Source organism: Doryrhamphus excisus, chromosome 3 (genome assembly GCF_030265055.1).
Source record: "Doryrhamphus excisus isolate RoL2022-K1 chromosome 3, RoL_Dexc_1.0, whole genome shotgun sequence".
Taxonomy (NCBI): domain Eukaryota; kingdom Metazoa; phylum Chordata; class Actinopteri; order Syngnathiformes; family Syngnathidae; genus Doryrhamphus; species Doryrhamphus excisus.
The window spans coordinates 6,324,003-6,343,699 of record NC_080468.1 but is presented as its reverse complement, the minus strand read 5'-3'; the positions used below and the strand labels follow the sequence as shown (position 1 = coordinate 6,343,699).

The window sequence follows — 19,697 nt, the reverse complement described above, 5'->3', positions numbered from 1 at the left end:
CTGGAAGGCATTTTGTCTGACCACATGCGCAGCCCCCCCTCCCCACACACACACACACAGAGCAGCAAGCAGTACAATGCAGCGTGTGTCCATATTTGTGAAAACCTCACGGACCTTTTTGTGTCATTGTCTGTGCTGCAAGTGCTGTCTCAGCAGTGCACACTTTATGTGTGACAATTGAACCGTGTGTGTGTGTGTGTGTGTGTGTAGGTGGGGAGAAAATGTCATTTTTGTTCTGCATCAACAACATGTCCCCAAGAGGCAAACTATTCCTCCGATGCATGTGCTCCAAAATACTTACTGTAGGCTATCAATTATGCAGTTTGAACTCAGGCATCAAGCGGGAGGGTTGGGGGAAACAAGAGGCATCAGAGTTAGACAGTTATTGCAGCTGCATTTCACATGGTATGATTTAAAGCAACAATATGTTGTCATTAGACCGTAACAGCTACAAAATCATGTTGATGGTACACTCGCTGGAAATAAGGAGCATAGCATCTGTGTCATTGCCATGGTAACCCTGCATCTCCTACTTTTATGCACCAATGTCATCACTCAACACAGCGGTTCATATTTGTCGGATTATCCTCACGAAGGTCGCGGGCATGCTGGAGCCTATCCCAGCTGTTTTCGGGCGAGAGGCGGGGTACAACCTGGACTGATCGCCAGCCAATCACAGGGCACATATAGACAACAACAACCATTCACACTCACATTCATACCTATGGACAATTTGGAGTCGCCAATTAACCTAACATGTTGTTGGAATGTGGGAAGAAACCAGAGTACTCAGACAAAACCCACCTACGCACTGGGGGAGAACATGGAAACTCCACACAGAGATGCCCGAGGGGTCTCCTCGCTCTGTGGCCTGCGCGACCACCATGTAGCAATCTTGTATTAATTTATTATTTTTTAAAACTGCAAGGGAGCAATGTTCAAAACACCATTAAGCAATGCTTTTTTAAAAAAGCTGAAAAAAGTGGAGAGCCACACATACACTGTTGGAGATAGGTGTGGACGAATTCAGCACATTAGCAGTTTTGCTACAGTCACACAAAACGGCATGTGTTCAATAGGGCTTACCAAAAGCACTCTTAAACTGTATGTATTTCAGCATCGAGACGAGATTTAACCAACACAATCTGATCAATTAATACTTTTGGAAAAAGTGTATATTACTAACTTTAATTGGCTTGTTTTGCTTATGATCATGTGATCATGGGCACAGTCAACTTCCCATGGTGACAGCTCTCTCCATTGCAGGCACGTCGGGGCATTGTTTTTGTGCTGCTCAAAGGTTTGGACACACTGCAAGTGCTTATTCGCTAAGCTCTTATCCTGTGAATGGAGAGATAACACTGATTGAAATATGCTCAGTTTTGGAAAGCTTGCAGGGAATTTCATGCTATGGCATTAAATTCAACTATGACGTGACGTATAAATAAAAAGCCCACTAGCGCCATCAGTTGGTTTGTGTCCGCATGTGTCTAATCGTTTCAAAGCACATTGGCGCCACTCTGAGGTTTTCTAAGGCAATCGCAGTTCTTTTTGGGCCTCACTAGTCTTACAATCTTGACTAAAAGGATTATGACGATACTGCATGACATGATTTAAGTGTCCTCTAGCCGTCATTTTGGCAACGCTCCACATGCTATAAAATCATACCTGCTTTGACATAATTTTATGGACTACTGAATTGTGTTTGTTTGGGCTTCGTGCGGTGTAAGAAGGTTAGCGCGCAGGCCACACAGCTAGGATACTCGAGTTCGATTCCACCCTTGGGCATCTCTGTGCGGAGTTTGCATGTTCTCCCCGTGCATGTGTGGGTTTTCACCAGGTACTCCGGTTTCCTCCCACATTCCAAAAACATGCTAGGTTAATTGGCGACTCCAAATTGTCCATAGGTATGAATGTGAGTGTGAATGGTTGTTTGTCTACATGTGCCCTGTGATTGGCTGGTGACCAGTCCAGGGTGTACCCCAGACAAACAACCATTCAGATTCACATTCATACCTATGGACAATTTGGAGTCACCAATTAACCTATAGCATGTTTAACATGCAAACTCCACACAGAGATGGCTGAGGGTGGAATTGAACTCGGGGAAAAGTACATTAATTTTAAAAAGTATTCTCACATACTATATGTTAAAGTACTAGTAAGTTTAAAATTGTGGAGGCATAACAATGGAAAAGCAAAGCACCAAAGAACCAGTTCCAAAAAAGCTCAGACCAGTTACAGTGGAAAGGTGGCGTATGTGAGTTGGAACTGAACCACGCGTGAGTGTGCATGCGTTTCACGACAATGTGTAGTTGAGTGAAATTGCTGATTTACAAAACTGTGGTTTACTGTGACATTAAAATTTTTGGTGGGGCATTATTTTTATTCTGGGTGCTTTTGCAAGGCGGACGATTTACAGCAACTACATGAGGGTAGTTGGTGTGAGAGAGACAGATGCAGAAGACAGGGTTGGATGGAGGAGATTGATTTGCTGTGGCGACCCCTGATGGGATAAGCAGAAAGAGAAAGAAGAATGTCTAATAATAATAATAATAATAATAATAATAATTTATTTTATTTGTATAGCGCTTTTCAAAATACTCAGACACTTTACAGAAGAATGGAGTTGAATAAAAGCAAGTAAACAGAGTAAAAGATACATTAAAATCCAACATTCATTCGTTACTGCACAGCTAAAACAAGAGTAAAAGCGGGGCACAGCAGTCAGGTATAAAAAGTTAGACATTAAAAACAGATTTAAAGAGGTGGGTTTTTAGTTGTTTTTTGAAACTGGGAAGGTCAGGGCAAGCACAGAGTGAATGGGGCAAAGAGTTCCAGAGGGTGGGGGTAGCAATGGAGGAGGCTCTGTCGCCCCAGGTTCGGAGTCTACATCAACATTAACGGTAGAATGAAATTGTATCTTGTGTACACCTTATTTGTTGTATCTAACTATTCTGTTTTTAAAATATATCTATCATTTTACATCCCTTGTTTCAGCCTGATTGTCGAAAAGAAAACTCACGTTTAACTCAAAATAAACCCTGTGGACTATAGCACGTTATCAGAACGGCTTTTCTGAACAAAACTGCACATTTTTCCCCTGTAAATATTGTTCTCCTAATGCTGATTCTCGACCACATTTTCTTGCCTTTGCTTAGGGACTTGAGGCTGATGCTTTGCAGCATCTGCAGCAGGCTCCTCTGGGTTGCAGCCTGACAGCTTGTCTCCATGAAGGCTTGGTAATGAGAGAGACTGTGTTCATTCTGTCTACACGTGTCAGACGCTGTTGTTTTTTTCCGATCTCGCAGTACACTGTGGTTTTCCTTTAGCGATGTTTGACAAGTATAGCAGCAAACAAAAGCACAAACATTCAGACACCCATTTGTACTGTTAAGAAGATAAGTCGGGATACTTTTTTTTAGGAGATGTTATATCAAATATGGTATTCTTTGCAATAAAAGCTTTAAAAAAAAGATCCAGTGTTGACTCAGTGGCTGTTTTGTCTTCCAGCTAATGTGTCAGCACTTTCAGAGAAGTCAGCACTTCATTCATCACTACTTCCTAATCTGTTTGACCTCCCACTCAAGAGTTATACTTCCCAGCAGTGACCAGACAGTTATTTATAGTTCATAACGCCGCTGCTACTCATGCTGCGAATACAGTAGAAGTTGAAATCTTGCTTAATTTGGAGGGGTTTTTTTCAAAAGTAAAAAAAAAAAAAAATCAAACAATGAATTTGAATGTGAGTGTGAATGGTTGTTTGTCTATATGTGCCCTGTGATTGGCTGGTGACCAGTCCAAGGGTGTACCCCGCCTCTCGCCCGAAGACAGCTGGGATAGGCTCCAGCACCCCCTGCGACCCTTGTGAGGATAAGCGGTAGAAAATGAATTTTGCAATGGTGACACAGCTGCCTAGAGGGTGCCAACTTTTGAAGGGGTTTCAAGCATTACAACCCGCCTTCTTCCTGCTCCATGCATGCTGTGCCCCAGGTAACACACACTTGTGCAGAAGGTTTTGCGAAGCGGTGGCGGTGTAACTTTGAACCAGTTGTAAACAGTCCCTTTAATGAAAAGACATTAAAGTGCAGTTCGAGTTTGAGGTAGTGCAAAATAACACGGTGTACCAACGCAAAACAAGTTTCATGATAATTTCAGGAAAAATATGTTTTATCCGTTTAAAAATGGCCCTGTTCAGAGTGCTTTTCAGTTAAGATTGAAAATGTAAAGTGGAGAAACTGTAAGCCATCCTTTCCTGGTTGTGTAAATTAATTTCATTTTTTACATTTGTTTTGTTTTAACGAGACAAAAACATTTGCTAGCAAGATAGGTTTGGATGGATGGATGGATGGATGGATTGTATTTCTCAAGAAAAAAAACTCTGTATGTGCTGGTACACAGACATAACACTTTGCACTCGGCTTATGATGGAGGGCAAAATAAAAAAGTGCCCCTAAAAAAAGGCCAGTAGGTTTACGGGTCATATCCCGGAAAACCTCACCATATTTATACCATTTACAAACAATTATGTCAAGGAGATAAAGATGGACCCCAAACGAGGAAGTGAATGTTGTGATGCAAATTACAGTCGCCCCTCGCTACGTTGCGGTTCTATCATTGCTCCGTTGCACTGTATTGTATTTTTTCATGATTTAATTTATTCAGAAATTATGGTATATTATGTTAATTATGTTATATTATTTTTTTATTAGTTAAACAATATTGAAGTCATATGTAGTATTCTGGTATTCACTCACAAAACATTGATGAGACATGACAGCACATTACCTTCTTAAGACTGCCTGTAGTCAGCCATGGCGTAATTGTCAAATATTGTTGCTTGTTTAAAGTTCACACAGGATCCCTGCAAATAAACAGATCTAATTTGTGACTTTTTTCCACCTCAAAAAAGGCTAAAATACTCATGGAAACATGGTAGGTCTGCAATAACAGTGCCTTTATTTAGAGACACAGCAAGTTAAACAGGGATGAGCTCCGCTGGGAGCCGAAGGAACCGGCTCTTTTGGTGAGTCGACACAAAAGAACTGAATCCGAAATTCCCTTCGCTGCTACTAATCCAAGTAAATTGGCTACATATGGTACTGGGTGGTGCGTTCCGATTACCTAGAAAATCACGTCAAAACAATACTAATACACATCTCTGACAAAGAAAAATAAAACAACGTTTGTTATCATTACAGGACAACGTTAAAGTACCATTAGCGGACATTCAAACAATCTATTTGTTGTAAGACGTACAAGAGAGTACGTAATCTGTAGATAAACGAACATCTTCTGACGAATTTAGACACACCCACGTCAATGTTAAAAGAGCCTTAAAATAACATGCGTTCACTTGACGTCACATTAAATGAGCTAATTTGGCGACGAAATCAGAGCATTTACAAGCACACATATACCGACGAAATGGTGGTCATAGTCGCCGGCACAAAGATGATTCCACAAACTTGCATATCAAACTTACATAACGTCTTCCGTGTGTCCTGGCCCTTTTAGCAAGTTTAAGCTGATTGTGTGACACATTTGGGTATAAAATATTAATGTTCTGTTTCTAAAAGTACACTTAATCATATACTTTGGGGTGAAGAAATCCTTTCAGGATAAACAGTTCAATTTTACCTGCAGGTAAGACTGGGAGAGTCTTGTGAGTATGGTTGATTTAATGACACTACGAAATTAAAGTTGACATATTTATATACGCTATATACGCAAAGTAAAAACGTTTACTTACTCTTGGTACGTTTTCTAATCACAGTGTAACCTTAAATCGGTGCTTTTGAACTTTTCAACAAACTTTACGAGTGTCTTAGTCTTGTTTTTTAAGTGGTATAAGGAAATTCGATTTTCTGAGTCGCACCGGAATGCACCACGAAGCAACACTGGAATAATACGAGAACCTTTTTGAAATAGACATTATTATTAAATCAGTAACTTTACTATACAGTGATGACAGCTCTGTTTGTAGATACTTGAATTTGCATCCTGAATATTCCAGAAATGCATAACCCCTCTTTTTGTTGCAGAGAATATACATCCATAAATTGTTTCAACTCCAAAAGGATTCCCACACATTATTTTCATTTTGGAAAATAGCAGGTAAGCAGTCTTTATGGAGTAGTTAATGTTAATAAGAATGACTTTCATTGGACCAGCCATAATATTACATTTGCACAATTACAATAAAAATGGTAACTAGAAGTGTATGCCATTCTAATAACGTGGCCCTGGTGTGGCTAAATTGTTTTACCAAATGTCACCAAACAGCCCTTGGTGAAACAACACCATCATAATCATACTGTATGTGTGAAGGTATACAAAATATTCTGACTGTTGTGTCTAAAGTTAATGTTAATGCTGTCAATGGATCATCAATAGCATTAAAAAACTAATTTGCATTTTACTGTCATTCCAATGGCTTTTTCGATATTGTAGTACTCTGATGGGGTTAAATTGGATACCCAAAATATTAGAAAGAGCTGCCAGTGGGATCAAACCTTGTATGTGGAGATGCATCTAATATAATGGCTATTCTCAATTTAACATATATTCCATAATAGTACTATACAGTGGTCTTAACTAGTATTGCACATGATTTAAATTACATTAAATTGCACAATACAGGCATTTTCAATGTCAGCATCTATTGCATATTGTGTGTATTCGAGTCCTGACTCAAGATGCTGACTTTTCCTTGAGGTCACACGCATTATTTTAGCAAGAAAAAAAATACTCCTCCCACTGTGCAGGCACTATTAACTCCCAAGAGGTGATGCCGGGTGTGCAATCCCAGGGTACAATTCGTGGCTCCAGTGACAGAGCAGCAATCGGATCCTCTTCTGCCGCCTCAAAGCCTGCTACATCTTTGTAAGTACAGCACTCGACTGCTTTTGGTTTTAGTGCTGTTTACTGGCTTAAATCCCCAAGTATTGGCCAGAGGCAGCAATCATTCGTTTTCAGCCACTCACAAGGGATATACACTTAAGTAGCCTAATTTTTCTCTCCCAGGGCTGTAATGCTGGGATTTGAAGGAATAAAGACCTTGGACTTCTGGAGGGCTGTGGGTGCAGAATTCCTGGCCATGCTTCTATTTGTGCTGCTAGGTGTTGGCTCCACCATTGGATGGCATGATGTTGCAGACGCAAGCGGAGTTGTTACCGCAAAAGAAAAAGTATCCCACCAGGTCCTTATCGCGTTGTGCTTCGGCCTGTCCATTGCCACCACGGTGCAATGCTTTGGCCACATCAGTGGCGGACACATCAACCCGGCCGTCACGGTGGCGATGATGGTGACTAAAAAAATTGGCCTGGTAAAAGGACTATTATATGTCTTGGCCCAGTTATTTGGAAGTGTAGCAGGAGCGGGGCTCCTCTTCTCCGTCACACCTGAATCAAAAAGAGGGGGCTTCGGCGTCAGCTCGGTGAGTCCAGCAGTCATTTTAATTATATCTTAAAGAAGTGACTAAAATGACTCCACATACATACGACCATTATAGTTGGCAACACAGGTGAATGACAAGACAGTAAAGCATTGTGGTGGGAGTATCCTGGTCTGGGCTGCATGAGTGTTGCCAGCGCTGGGGAGCGGTGGTAGAGAGCATGATTCCTTCCCTTGCAAGACAGGGCCTGTCGGTTTCTCCAACATAATTAAATCAAACACACTTTCAGTACCTTGCTGAGGAGGGTGAAGCTGATGGAAGGTAATACTTCCAAACTGTAGGCAGGAGTGCACGATGTCAGACTTGGTTGAGAAAGAAGGGGATTCCAATAAGATTCCAACACGATTAAGGCAGTAATAAAAATGGTGATCACATTAAATGTTTATATAAATAGCATAAGACAAGATATAATACAAATAGGTGCTGAAATGTCAGGTGTATTCACTTTTGGGAGATACTTTGTTCATTGTTGTCCTGTTTTTAAAATAAAGCTCTTGTATTTGTCTAGGTGGGAGAAATAAGTCCGGGAACTGCCTTAGTCGTGGAGCTGGTGTTAACATTTCAGCTGGTCTTCACCATTTTTGCCACTTGTGACTCCAAACGCACGGACCTCGGGGGATCTGCTAGCTTGGCCATTGGTTTATCTGTAACCATTGGCCACTTAATGGGGGTAAGTATATACCATAGAACCATCTATAGTATAGTATTCCTATACTTTGTTTACTAATCCTATTCAAATAAGACACAGTCTCTGAACACACTGACTAAAAAGCTTACATGGCAGTCAAAATGTATTACATTTTTTGCTGTGTTTAATCACAATATCGCCATGTCATAAAACACTAGAGAGAGTAAAACAGCTGACCTTCCACCATACTGTGATTCACACCAAAATAATAATCCTACATTTTTGGAATCAGTCTTTAATATTTTGTAGAACCTTCCAAGTGGTCTGACCATTTTTTCTCGAGATACGTATATGCACAAATACCGAAAATGGTCCTATCTCGCAATGTCAAAGCCTGAATCCATACAAGCCAAATATAAGCTAGAAAATTGTATCATTTCTTCCATATTCCATTTTGGCAATTCCTGAAAATGTCATCCAAACCCATTCAGAACCTTTTTTGATAAATGCTGACAGAAACGTAACCTCTGCACTGCACTGTAAATGTTGATGTTGATGACAAATATAACTTTCAGCACTAACAGTATCAATATATTTGACTATTGTAGAAAGGTAAATGGAAAACTCGTACTGTCTGATAAAAGGTATTATTTATTTATCTCATCTATTCATTCATTCATTCATTTTCTACCGCTTTTCCTCACAAGGGTCGCGGGGGTGCTGGAGTCTATCCCAGCTGTCTTCGGGCGAGAGGCGGGGTACACCCTGGACTGGTCGCCAGCCAATCACAGGGCACATATAGACAAACAACCATTCACACTCACATTCATACCTATGGACAATTTGGAGTCACCAATTAACCTAGCATGTTTTTGGAATGTGGGAGGAAACCGAAGTCTCATCTATTCATCTCAGTTTGAAATAATTTTTGCATCCAGGATAGTACAAGGCCTTGGGCTTGGCCTTTTTATTTATTTTAATAGTGCTATTCAAATAGCCTTAATGGAAAAATAAGTAGGGATGTCTGATTTTGGCTTTTTTGCAGATTGCCTATATTGTCCCACTCTCAATTTCCAATACCGATATCACCCAATACAGATATGTGTAACATAACATATCTCCTGTCGTGTAATTCAAACATACGGGTTTCACATTTGGTATGTTCTGGATAGAACATCAACAATTGTCAATGCGGCTGTAAACAACATTGTACAACATCTGATAAATACTTGCCATGAGGCTTAAGCTCTGATATTTGTTTTAAAAGTCAGAGTATCCCATTTACATTTTTTGGATTGTCAAAAAAAAAATGACAAAAAATTGTCATGTAGGCCTAGCGCTCTAAGTGGAGGCAGAAATGTTTCAATGCGGTGGCCAAGGTGAGACCATTAGGTACATAGGGGTGGCAATAAGTTGATACCTGAAATGTCTAGACAGCCAGTGGGGGTGGTCACGGCCACCCCTGGCTGTGTCTACAGCATGCTGTATTGGTTTCTACGTCACACTACAAATTGCATGTACGCAGTATTCCTGTCCAAGTAAATACAGTAATTCAAGTCCTTACAATGTGAGCAGTTTAAAGATTGCAAATCAGTCTTTTTAATGTTCACTGGAAAGCAAGCACAGATTCAGTGCAATTCCTCAATTTCTGATACTTTGTGCTCCTGGCTGGCTGATTCATCCTTGCATGTACTGCTTTATTGGAGGTTAGCATCGCATGGCAACCGACCTGTGGAGGCTTGCCGAACCCTACGCAGCAGAAATAGATGATCCATCCATCCATCCATTTTTGCTATACCGCTTATCCTCACGATGGTCGCGTGATGATTTCTATCCCATTTCTATCCCAGCTAAAAATAGATGACATCCACTGAAATTTTTAAGTATTTCAAGTATATCAAATTTTGTATGTAATAAAACATGATCATTATGCATATGCACTGTATCATTCTCCTATGTATTTGTCTTGCAGATTCCGTACACAGGAGCCAGCATGAACCCAGCTAGGTCTTTTGGCCCAGCAATGGTCAAACTTCAGTTTAAAAACCACTGGGTAAGAGTACTTCTGTGCTGGCTTGCTCCAAGTCTTCTTTTGGGTTGTGGTAGTTAATTGTTATCTTTAAAGATGCTGTTTTGTAATTGTGACCTTTAAACTCACTCAAACACTCAAGGTTTCCCAAACTCGTGACCTTGCTTCCTTCAAGTGCTGTTTTATCACAAAAACGCTGATGAACCTGCTCGGTGATGACCAGATTCACCTAAATATTTGATTTTTTGCTTAAAAAACTGTCTGAAAAAAGGGCTGCTAGCATGTAGATTCGCTCTGTGTGGAGTTTGCATGTTCTCACCATGCATGCGTGAGTTTTCTCCGGGTGCTCCGGTTTCCTCCCACATTCCAAAAACATGCTAGGTTAATTGGCGACTCCAAATTGTCCATAGGTATGAATGTGAGTGTGAATGGTTGTTTGTCTATATGTGCCTTGTGATTGGCTGGCGACCAGTCCAGGGTGTACCCCGCCTCTCGCCCGAAGACAGCTGGTAGGCTCGTAGGCAGAAAAAGAATGAATGAATCAGAACTATAATGAACTTTAAATATAAAAAATGCTATGCTATAATAGCATAGCATCCATCCATCCATGTTCTATGCCGCCTATTCTCACTTGGCCAGTGGATTATGCTGGAGCCTATCCCAGCTGACTTCAGGCGGGGAGAGGCGGGGTACAAACGCATGCAAACGCCACACAGAGATCCCAAACGGAGAATCTTAGGTCTTCCCAAATCTCCTGACTGTGTGGCCTGAATTATAGCATAAAAATACAATACAAATACAACAAAATGTCATTTGCTGGTTAGCAATTCGCCTTATATTTGGGCCAATGCAGTAAATAACGGTAAATAATAAATAAAAAATTGGGACCCATTTCGATTTTGGGAAACCTCGTCTGAAACCACAAGTGTAAGTAAGTATCTTCCACAGGCATTGATTGTGTTTTGAATTGGCTGTTTACATTAGGTGTACTGGTTGGGACCTATGCTTGGTGCCGTTATCGCTGCCGTCCTCTATCACTACATCTTCTGCCCTGAACATGACTTCAAACCCAGACTGAGGCAGGTTCTTCCCAATGACGTGAGGGATGACATGGCCCTCAAGCCAGGCTCCTTGCAGCCGGTGAAGAAGAAGAAGAGAACCGAGAGAAAAGACCCACCGCCAACGAGAGACGTGTTGTCCACTGTATGAAAACCCCACACACCGTAAACAGAATAACCCGTAGACAAGTTTTTTGGCCCCACAGTCCTTTGAGATCATTTATCATTGAAGCAGAATGCCTTTAGAATCCCAAAATGCATGCTCCTAAATCTATTCTCAGCCTCGATACAGCTCCTGAAGTACTGAACAATTAGATGACGTGTTGCCATATGGCAATCAGACAGGCCGCCCGCAGAACATTGACTGCATACGTTCAACCGTTTAAAATAAGATCATCACAAAGAATGAAGGAAAAACATTTTGTCACATTTAGTCGGTGTGATGACTTAAAAAAAAAATGAGCAAAAGGTGTACTCTTCATGTGAAAAGGTTTTTATTTTTTGATAAATGTAAATATGCTAATTCCTATTTATGCTTATATTTGGTTCGTGTGTGACGGGGGTGTTCCACATACAAGAGGATGCCAGGGGCCACTTTGATATATTTACATAGTGGAACCTTAGTTAACGTCGATAATTTGTTCCAGAAGGTCCAAACCAAATAAAATGTTCCCATATGATATATCTAATATCTTCCAGACAGCCAAAAATGGAAAAAAAAATTTAGGTTAGTTTTTTAATATTAGTTTTGATTGCAGAAAACAATTAGATGAATTAAAGGTGCAATTTCACCATATAATGAAATTATAAAAATGTAAATGTAATGTAGTGACATTTTGTATAAGATTTAATATAAATTTTAATATAAATTTAGCATAAGTTCATCACATATGAAAGGTACAGTATGTGATGAATGAAAGGTATAAATTTTGGGTTACATTTACCTGCATTGAGAATGTGATTCTTGCCAATGACAAAGATGGGCGAACGCTTCCACTGTAAATAGTTTTTACTTTTGCAAAAAAAAAAAGGCTACAACATTTTATTTGAATGTTTTATATTGTTGCTCAACTTTTTCCTATTGTTTCTAGTGTTCAATTATGTTTCATTCTTTCTCATGGGCCAAATGAGCGCCAATGGCCCCTGGGTTGCACTTTGGACACCACTGGTTGCAATGGTGTGGAGCACATCTAATAAAAGATCATTGTTAATGAACTATATCACAATAAAGTTTTGTTTTTTCAGAAAATGTTCAGATATTATGTGCCATATTGATGAGATGAAGGATACCTGGAACGATACACTGGTCTTCACATTACAATGGCCTATGGAAGCACATAGCTTAGTTTCATTTAAAAGTAAAATAATTACAGGGCCTTTAATTTGAAAGTCCAAAAACGATGGTAATCGCCACAGCATAAACAATAGAATCTTCCAATTCTAACGTGGTTCTGTTGATGTTGCATCCACTGTCTAACCACATGCAGTCTAAATGTGACAACAGCACCACTCAGTGGCCACAGTGGTAATTACTGCCTGTGCGGTAAAAAGACTACCATGAAGGGGCTTGTCCAAGGGAGGGCAGCCACGAGCCTTGCCTTGAATTGCTCACTAGTATAGTATTAAAAATTTTAATAAAATCCCTTTTATGTATAGATTGGTAGGACATGGGAGAAATTATGGGGAAATGGACTGATGTTTTGAGGTAGATTTGTAATTCCAGAGGTTTTATCTGACGAGAGATACTACTGTTACTGATACTACCGTTTTAATATGATACACTGGGAAATAAATACTGATTGTAAATATATAACAAAAATTCTGGACAATGATAAACAATCATGACCATTTTCACATTGCTATGCATTTGCCCCTGTTGCCTACTGGAATTATTCACTCCCCAAAATATTTAAAATACAAAATAAATAACAGTAGGGACTAGGGCTGTGAAAGATAACATCTTAAAGGGGAACTGCACTTTTTTGCCATATTTTTTTTCCCTTTTCTGTGCATTATAAGGCCCAAAAAACGTGTTAATATGAGCTAGCTAACAATGCACATCATCGGGACACACCTTTTTCAACTATGAAGCCCTCTACAAAACCCCTCGAAAAATGTTATCGTTTTATATAGTACATGCTATGATCATCCAAGAACAAGTACATTGTAACATAACATGTAATACTTACAGTATCTTGGTGTATTCTGATGATTTAAAACAGTACCGCATTATCTTTCCAATGTGCATTGATTCCCGACACCCATTGATGGGAACGAACGCTACTTCACTCAACAATTTATGACACCTCCTTCCTCCAGGCAGAGAATAATGTTGCTGTGTGCTAGGCAGATCGGGCTATAGTGAAACATGCCCACCCACACAAAACAGTTACTCACTATGCCGACTGATGGAATAGCTGTATCTTCCAGCACAAGACTCCCTGTTGAGCCGGTAAGTTGAAAATAATCCTCATGAGCAACGAGCATCTGAGTCTTTGTAGCGATGTCGTGTGGTCTAAGTTGAGAGCAGGCGTATCTACTGCGTCAGTCTGTCCTGTTGTTTATAGTTGTGTAGCTTGTGGGATCTCAGTTGACCAACTTTTCGGCTTATTTCCACAACCCTCAAAAATACAGATGTGAGGCATGATTTATGACCTAGCGTTAACTTTTCAAAACTAACAACACAGTACTAGCACCGTCAAGTAGCATTGTTATGTAGTAGCTGAGATGTCGCAACACCTATAGCGATTTTAGCTAGCTTGTATTAACTCGTTTTCCATCCATCTATCCATTTTCTATGCCGCTTAACCTCATTAGGGACGCAGTTATGCTGGAGCCTATCCCAGCTGACTTCGGGCCAGAGGCGGAGTACACTGGACTGGTCGCTGGCCAATCACAGGGCCTCTTTAACAGCTGCAACTAATCAAATTATTTTTTAAATATTCATTCATTCATTCATTTTCGACCACTTATTCCTCACGAGGGTCGTGGGGGGTGCTGGAGCCTATCCCAGCTGTCTTCGGTCGAGAGGCGGAGTACACTGAACTGGTCGCCGGCCAATCACAGGGCCTCTTTAACAGCTGCAACTAATCAAATTATTTTTTAAATATATATTTTTTAAAAGATATCCTTGACAAACCCCCCCGCCCCCTCGGTCTGACAAGAGATGTGTTTATTTAGCTTGTGTATTTTTTTTTTACATTGGTGTCCGATGATGTCAATCAGAACTGAGGATTATTATCTTCATGAAGGCAAGTCTGCAGTGCAAGTGTACCGACTAATGCATGTTTAATATAGCAATATGTCGGACGATATTAGCACATGCCAACACATGCAAAGTTCTTTAACACATGTATCCTCTCTGAAGTAGTTACACTGACTTTTTCATACTTTACCATTTGAAAAATGTGCAATTCCCAGTGTGGAGGAGAAAGGGCAAAAAGATAAAACACACACCTTAAAGATCATTAGCAATTAATATTTGGGGATTGGTGGAGGAAAAACTGTGCTAAACACTTGTTCAATAATTTATACTATAAACAAGAAAGTCTCCCACTTCCTTAATAATTTAGACGTAAGCTAATGTTGATTTATTCAGGAAGGTCTGTGCCACCAGCACCGCCCGGAGTGTCCAAATTTGAATTAAAGTAGGACAGTAGCAGGCGAGTCTGTAATAACATTTGTATAATTTTATTATTGCTCTGGGCTTAGTTCATTTCCTCCTCCAGTAGTTGCGTGAAATTGTTTGATTTTGCAAAGCGCCTTGAGTGAGCGGCTCTGGGCTTGGAGGGAGGAGGCGCAGGAACAGGAAGGCATGCGACACTCTGATGCTGTCACACACACACTCACACACACACACACACTCACACACACACGCAGAAAGATAAATAACTTTGTTATTGCAGGTTTTGTTACATCGAATCACTTAATAATTCACACTGTATTGCGAATATGATTGATATTCTCACTCACCTTGTCACTTATGATGAATATTTGAGTGAATGCATGTGATACGTGTAATAACTCATTCATTACAGCATCACATCACATTCATTTTTCTTCATGTCTCTGCACATCAAAACCAAAAAAGATTTTGTTCAAACCGAGTTGTGTTTTGCTTATTCTTTTGCTATTTTGTGGGTGTTTTTTTGTCATTCTACCACACAATGGTGCCAGTAAAGGCAAGGAAGAAAAGTGTGAGGATAACCATAGTACAGGAAATTAAAAATACAACATAGGAAAGAGCTCTGGATGCTGAGTGCAATATATACAAAACAATCATATTTCAACATTAACTCCAGCAATATCTGTGAATTTGTTGTGTAAACAGTGTCTCAGGTCAACCAGTGTGCTCCCGTATTGACATAGTTTCATTCATTCATTCATTTTTTAACGCTTATACTCAAGAGGATCGCGGGCGTGCTGGAGCCTATCCCAGCTGTCTTTGGCCGGGAGGCCGGGTATACTCTGGACTAGTCGCCAGCCAATCACAAGGCACATATAGACAAACAACCATAAACACCACACTCATGTCTTGACATGGATTTTTCTCAGAAACAGCAGAATGCTCCTGTTATATAAAGGATCTTTGACTATCTGTTTTGCAGTATTCCTGTAAAACAGCAAAGTGCTGCTGTCATACAGGGATACTTCGAGTTTTTGCAAAGTGCTCTTCCTTGGTCAAATGGAGGATATTTGACGAGCATTGTGCTAGGGTAATGAAATTTAGATTCGTAACCGACTTGGTAATGATGCGCTATACGTACGGTGTATGTTGGAGAATGCAAAAATAAAGTTAAAAGGTCACCTTTGATTGCAGCTTCACTATGAATCTTAGCATAATAATGTAGGTTTTCATGTCAAATTGCTAGCTAAACAACAATCACCGTCACTTGTCTTTGATCAGTCAGTTTCAGTACATAAATCCATGTTTTTTTTTATAGATTGATCTATTGTATGAATCTTAGAATAATAGCAGGATCGCAAGGTGGATGAGTGGTTGCTACATAGGCCACACACGTCACAAGATCAGGAAGACCTGGGTTTGATTCTCTGCTTGGCATCTCAATGATTGTCTAAATGTGATTGGGTGGCGACCAGTCCAGGGTGTACCCCGCTTCTCGCCCAAAGACAGCTGGGATAGACTCCAGCACCCCCGCGACCCTCGTGAGGAAAAGCGGTAGAAAATGAATGAATGAATGAATGATCTATTGTATGAATCTTAGAATAACAGCAGGACCGCACAGTGGACGAGTGGTTACTACATAGGCCACACACAGTCACAAGATCAGGAAGACCTGGGTTTGATTCTCTGCTTGGCATCTCAATGATTGTCTAAATGTGATTGGGTGACGACCAGTCCAGGGTGTACCCCGCCTCTCACCCAAAGACAGCTGGGATAGGCTCCAGCAAACCCCTGACCCTAGTGAGGATAAGCGGCATATAAAAAAAATATTTAGCAGTGTGCATAGAGCTGTCAGTAACTTACTGACAATCAGAAAAAATCATACTTGTGGCCAATTTTTTTGTGATACGTCATAGTTATCGCAACAAAATATCAGTATCTGAATGACAAAAATGTGAAGATATGTTGCTGTCTTGTAGTGTATGGGTAATTATATAACAAATACTACTGTGTTATTGTTGAAAAACTGTAATTATCACACAAACACACCTGAGACCCCGATGTTTCCGACACAGGAAGGGAGGGGTTTCAAGTTCTGATTGGTTTCTTCAGGGCTTCCAATTTCCCACCCTCACATATGTCGTGTTCCCTCCTCACCCTCATCATGCCTCCTCCTCCTCCTCCAATTCCTTTATGCAGAGCAGCACAAAGTGCACTTTGATGAAACACATTTGTTTGACTTAACTCTTGCCTCGCCATCATGTCTACATCTCGGAGGCCGCTCGGTGGCCCGAGAGCAATGGAGCCTAATGAGAGGATATATGTACAAGTGGCCCACTTGACCGCAGGAGCTACTGTGCACCATTTGGGTTTTTCCGTCTGCTTGCATTATTAGGGAAACCTTTATTATTGTTGCCCTCTAGTGGGAACCATATAATAGGATTACATTTTATTTGAGCCTCACAGCGTAACCCAAGCACCCCCCTCCTCATTGTCTCTCCCTCCCTCACTGTCAATGACTCTTTTGACCACTTTTGGGGGTGGATGGTGAGGTTTTGAGGGGATTCTGAGTGACTGTAATGTCCGGTATATAATGAGAAAATAATTCGTCTTTTCCAAAAATCTTTATTAACTATGCTCAAAATTTTAAATGTAACATTTTAACATTAACTATAATGCAAGTGTAAAAATGAGTTAACTACTTCCTAATACATTAAAACCGCAGTCTTAATTAATTTAACAAACAAACATAGAAATATATTCCAAATTGTTCAACATTTATCCCAAAAAAATCATATCTATGTTTGAAATCATTCTATACTATTCTCTGTTAATTCATTCTACAGGTAATCTTGTAAATGTAAATCCAATATAATCAAATAAGTTCACCACTCACCAATAAATTAAAACACACCAGTCCTTAATTCTTTTCCAATAGAGAATAATGGAAAGTGAATTAATCCATGATTAATCCATGTCAGCGTCAAACTGAGGCCATCATAAAACCTCTGTTCAAATACAGGCAATGTTGTAAGTAACATTTAATCAGTTTTAGCTGTCACAGGGTTCTAATTTTTAATTTTGTGGTGCAGCGCAAGGTGGCGGAGTGTGAGGATTGCACCTTTCCCTAAAATATCCTACATCCAGATTTTAACAACCCACCAATGTTCTTTATTTAATCTTTATTTTGCTGCAATTTCATTAGCATACTAACAGTGATTGGATGTTTACTGAGGAGAGGGGAGTTGGGGGCGAAGGGTGAAGATGACACCATGGAGGGGAGACATGAGTCAGGTTTCACTTTTAAATTTTTTTTTATATTTATTAGGGGGGGCAACACCCCGCCTTGCCCTAGCGTAGATTGGGTCCCGATCTTTATTCTTAACATGACCAAAAAAGATGGAGTACATAATATGTACGAGGAGGAGATCCCGAGAATATATCATCAAAGGTTCTCCTAGGTTCTCCTAACGACAGAGAATGAATGCAGTTGGATCATAAGCACGATGCCTGGATTAGCCTGCTGCTGTGTTTAATGTGACTGCCACGAACAGAGGTGGTCTACATGATGACGTGCATTTTGGCCTCTGATGAACAGTCCAGTGGACCCTGCGCATTTAAAGGCAATGAGAAGCGTTCATTTGATTGGTTAAGATTACACTCGGCTGCGTGAAACCCTCTCACGCCTTCTCTCCTCGCTCTTTGTCACTTGAGTTGATCAAAAATCATTTTTAACAAAGTGTCAATGAAAGGGTTCCTGCTAGAACAGATGTTCTAAAAAAAAACAGCCATAGCCAAATTCTTGCCCTTTTTCTTCTTAATATCCTACGTGGAATCATTTGGTCAAGAAAATATTCACTCCCATTGCACAAAAATCCTTAAAATTGCCACAAAAACGTTACGCATAGCATACTGAGCAGCAATCTTTACTTCCATAAACACACAGAAAAGCATGTGACATTGTGCTTTTTGCACTTCCCGGAATCTTTGCTTTCACATGAACAAGCATTTTTCTGGCAAAGTGAAGCACATGAAAAATTGGATTTTAACAAAAAAATTAGAATTTGGCATCATACCTCTGCTGTGTGTTGCCATATCTTTCATTTCCTGCCCAATGTTTATCACACTTTTGTCTCTTTGCCATCGTTGTTCCAGTTTATCGTTGACGGCATCACACAAACAAAAAAAAATAAAAAAAATACAAAGCAATGGGGAGCTCGTCTGTTTCATTACCTTTAATGACCCCGCTGAAACAACACACGTGCATGTACACTGCACATTTTGCATGAGCAAAGATCCAAAAAAACAGATGTGCCCCTTGGTTGTTTACCTGCCAAATGACTGTGACCGTGCACCACTGTCATATACAGTATATTCTTATTCATTTCCATTGTTCATATCTATTAGCCGATGGATTCCACACTCCGAATTCGAGCGGTTCTCTCCAAAGTATCGTACTAGAATGTGCCAAAGCTAATATTTGATCATCTATTCTGGCCTCAAACTGTGTAGCCCTGCAGGGCACACAATGAGTCAGGCTCTGGAGCAGCTTCAGTACTTTCCCTAAAGTAGCCCACTCGCTTACATAATCATGGGCCATTAGAGGGGCGTGGTTATAAAAGCTACATTTCGGCTTGCAACCATCAGATAGCTACACGACTGTTTGCACGTTTATGTGTAATCATGACAACCAATCATTTACAGTACTGTATATCACCTGGAACACCCCCCAATCCCACATCGTCATTTCTGCAGCAGCCAATCACAACAGCACTTATTTCTACACCTATACATTTACTGTATAAATTAAACAAACATGTCATACAATAGCCATTATTCATCCATTTATTCATGAATAGTAGCTACGAGTAGTAAGGAAACCACCATAACCACTAACTAAA

At 40.2% G+C, this 19,697-nt stretch overlaps 1 protein-coding gene and 1 long non-coding RNA gene across 3 annotated transcripts in view; one reads left to right on the top strand and one right to left on the bottom strand.

Annotated features, from left to right (window-relative positions):
* LOC131126112 (uncharacterized) overlaps nucleotides 1-6,013 on the bottom strand; it is a 32,609-nt gene extending 26,596 nt beyond the window's left edge. The window contains exons 1-2 of the long non-coding RNA XR_009129112.1: nucleotides 5,486-6,013; nucleotides 4,789-4,864 (exon numbers count right to left, since the gene is read on the bottom strand). This is a non-coding gene — a long non-coding RNA (uncharacterized LOC131126112). The remainder of the gene's footprint in view (nucleotides 1-4,788; nucleotides 4,865-5,485) is intronic.
* LOC131126111 (aquaporin-4-like) lies at nucleotides 5,138-12,414 on the top strand. Of its 2 annotated transcripts, XM_058068312.1 has the most exons (7): nucleotides 5,138-5,646; nucleotides 6,045-6,117; nucleotides 6,768-6,885; nucleotides 7,027-7,438; nucleotides 7,965-8,126; nucleotides 10,057-10,137; nucleotides 11,098-12,414. In XM_058068312.1, exons 3-7 carry the CDS (start codon nucleotides 6,791-6,793, stop codon nucleotides 11,320-11,322), a joined length of 975 nt encoding a protein of 324 aa, XP_057924295.1. In that variant the 5' UTR covers nucleotides 5,138-5,646; nucleotides 6,045-6,117; nucleotides 6,768-6,790; the 3' UTR covers nucleotides 11,323-12,414. The 2 variants fall into 2 exon arrangements, with proteins under 2 accessions (XP_057924295.1, XP_057924296.1); XM_058068313.1 differs by lacking the exons at nucleotides 5,138-5,646; nucleotides 6,045-6,117 and having other exon boundaries at nucleotides 6,551-6,885.
* Nucleotides 12,415-19,697: the final 7,283 nt, after the last annotated feature.

Bases quoted from the DNA above. Each gene is read 5' to 3' on its own strand.
- LOC131126111 (XM_058068312.1), top strand. From the start codon at position 6,791: ATGCCGGGTGTGCAATCCCAGGGTACAATTCGTGGCTCCAGTGACAGA. The intron at 6,886-7,026 runs GTAAGTACAGCA...TTTCTCTCCCAG, and splicing joins TCAAAGCCTGCTACATCTTT to GGCTGTAATGCTGGGATTTG. The intron at 8,127-10,056 runs GTAAGTATATAC...TTTGTCTTGCAG, and splicing joins CCATTGGCCACTTAATGGGG to ATTCCGTACACAGGAGCCAG.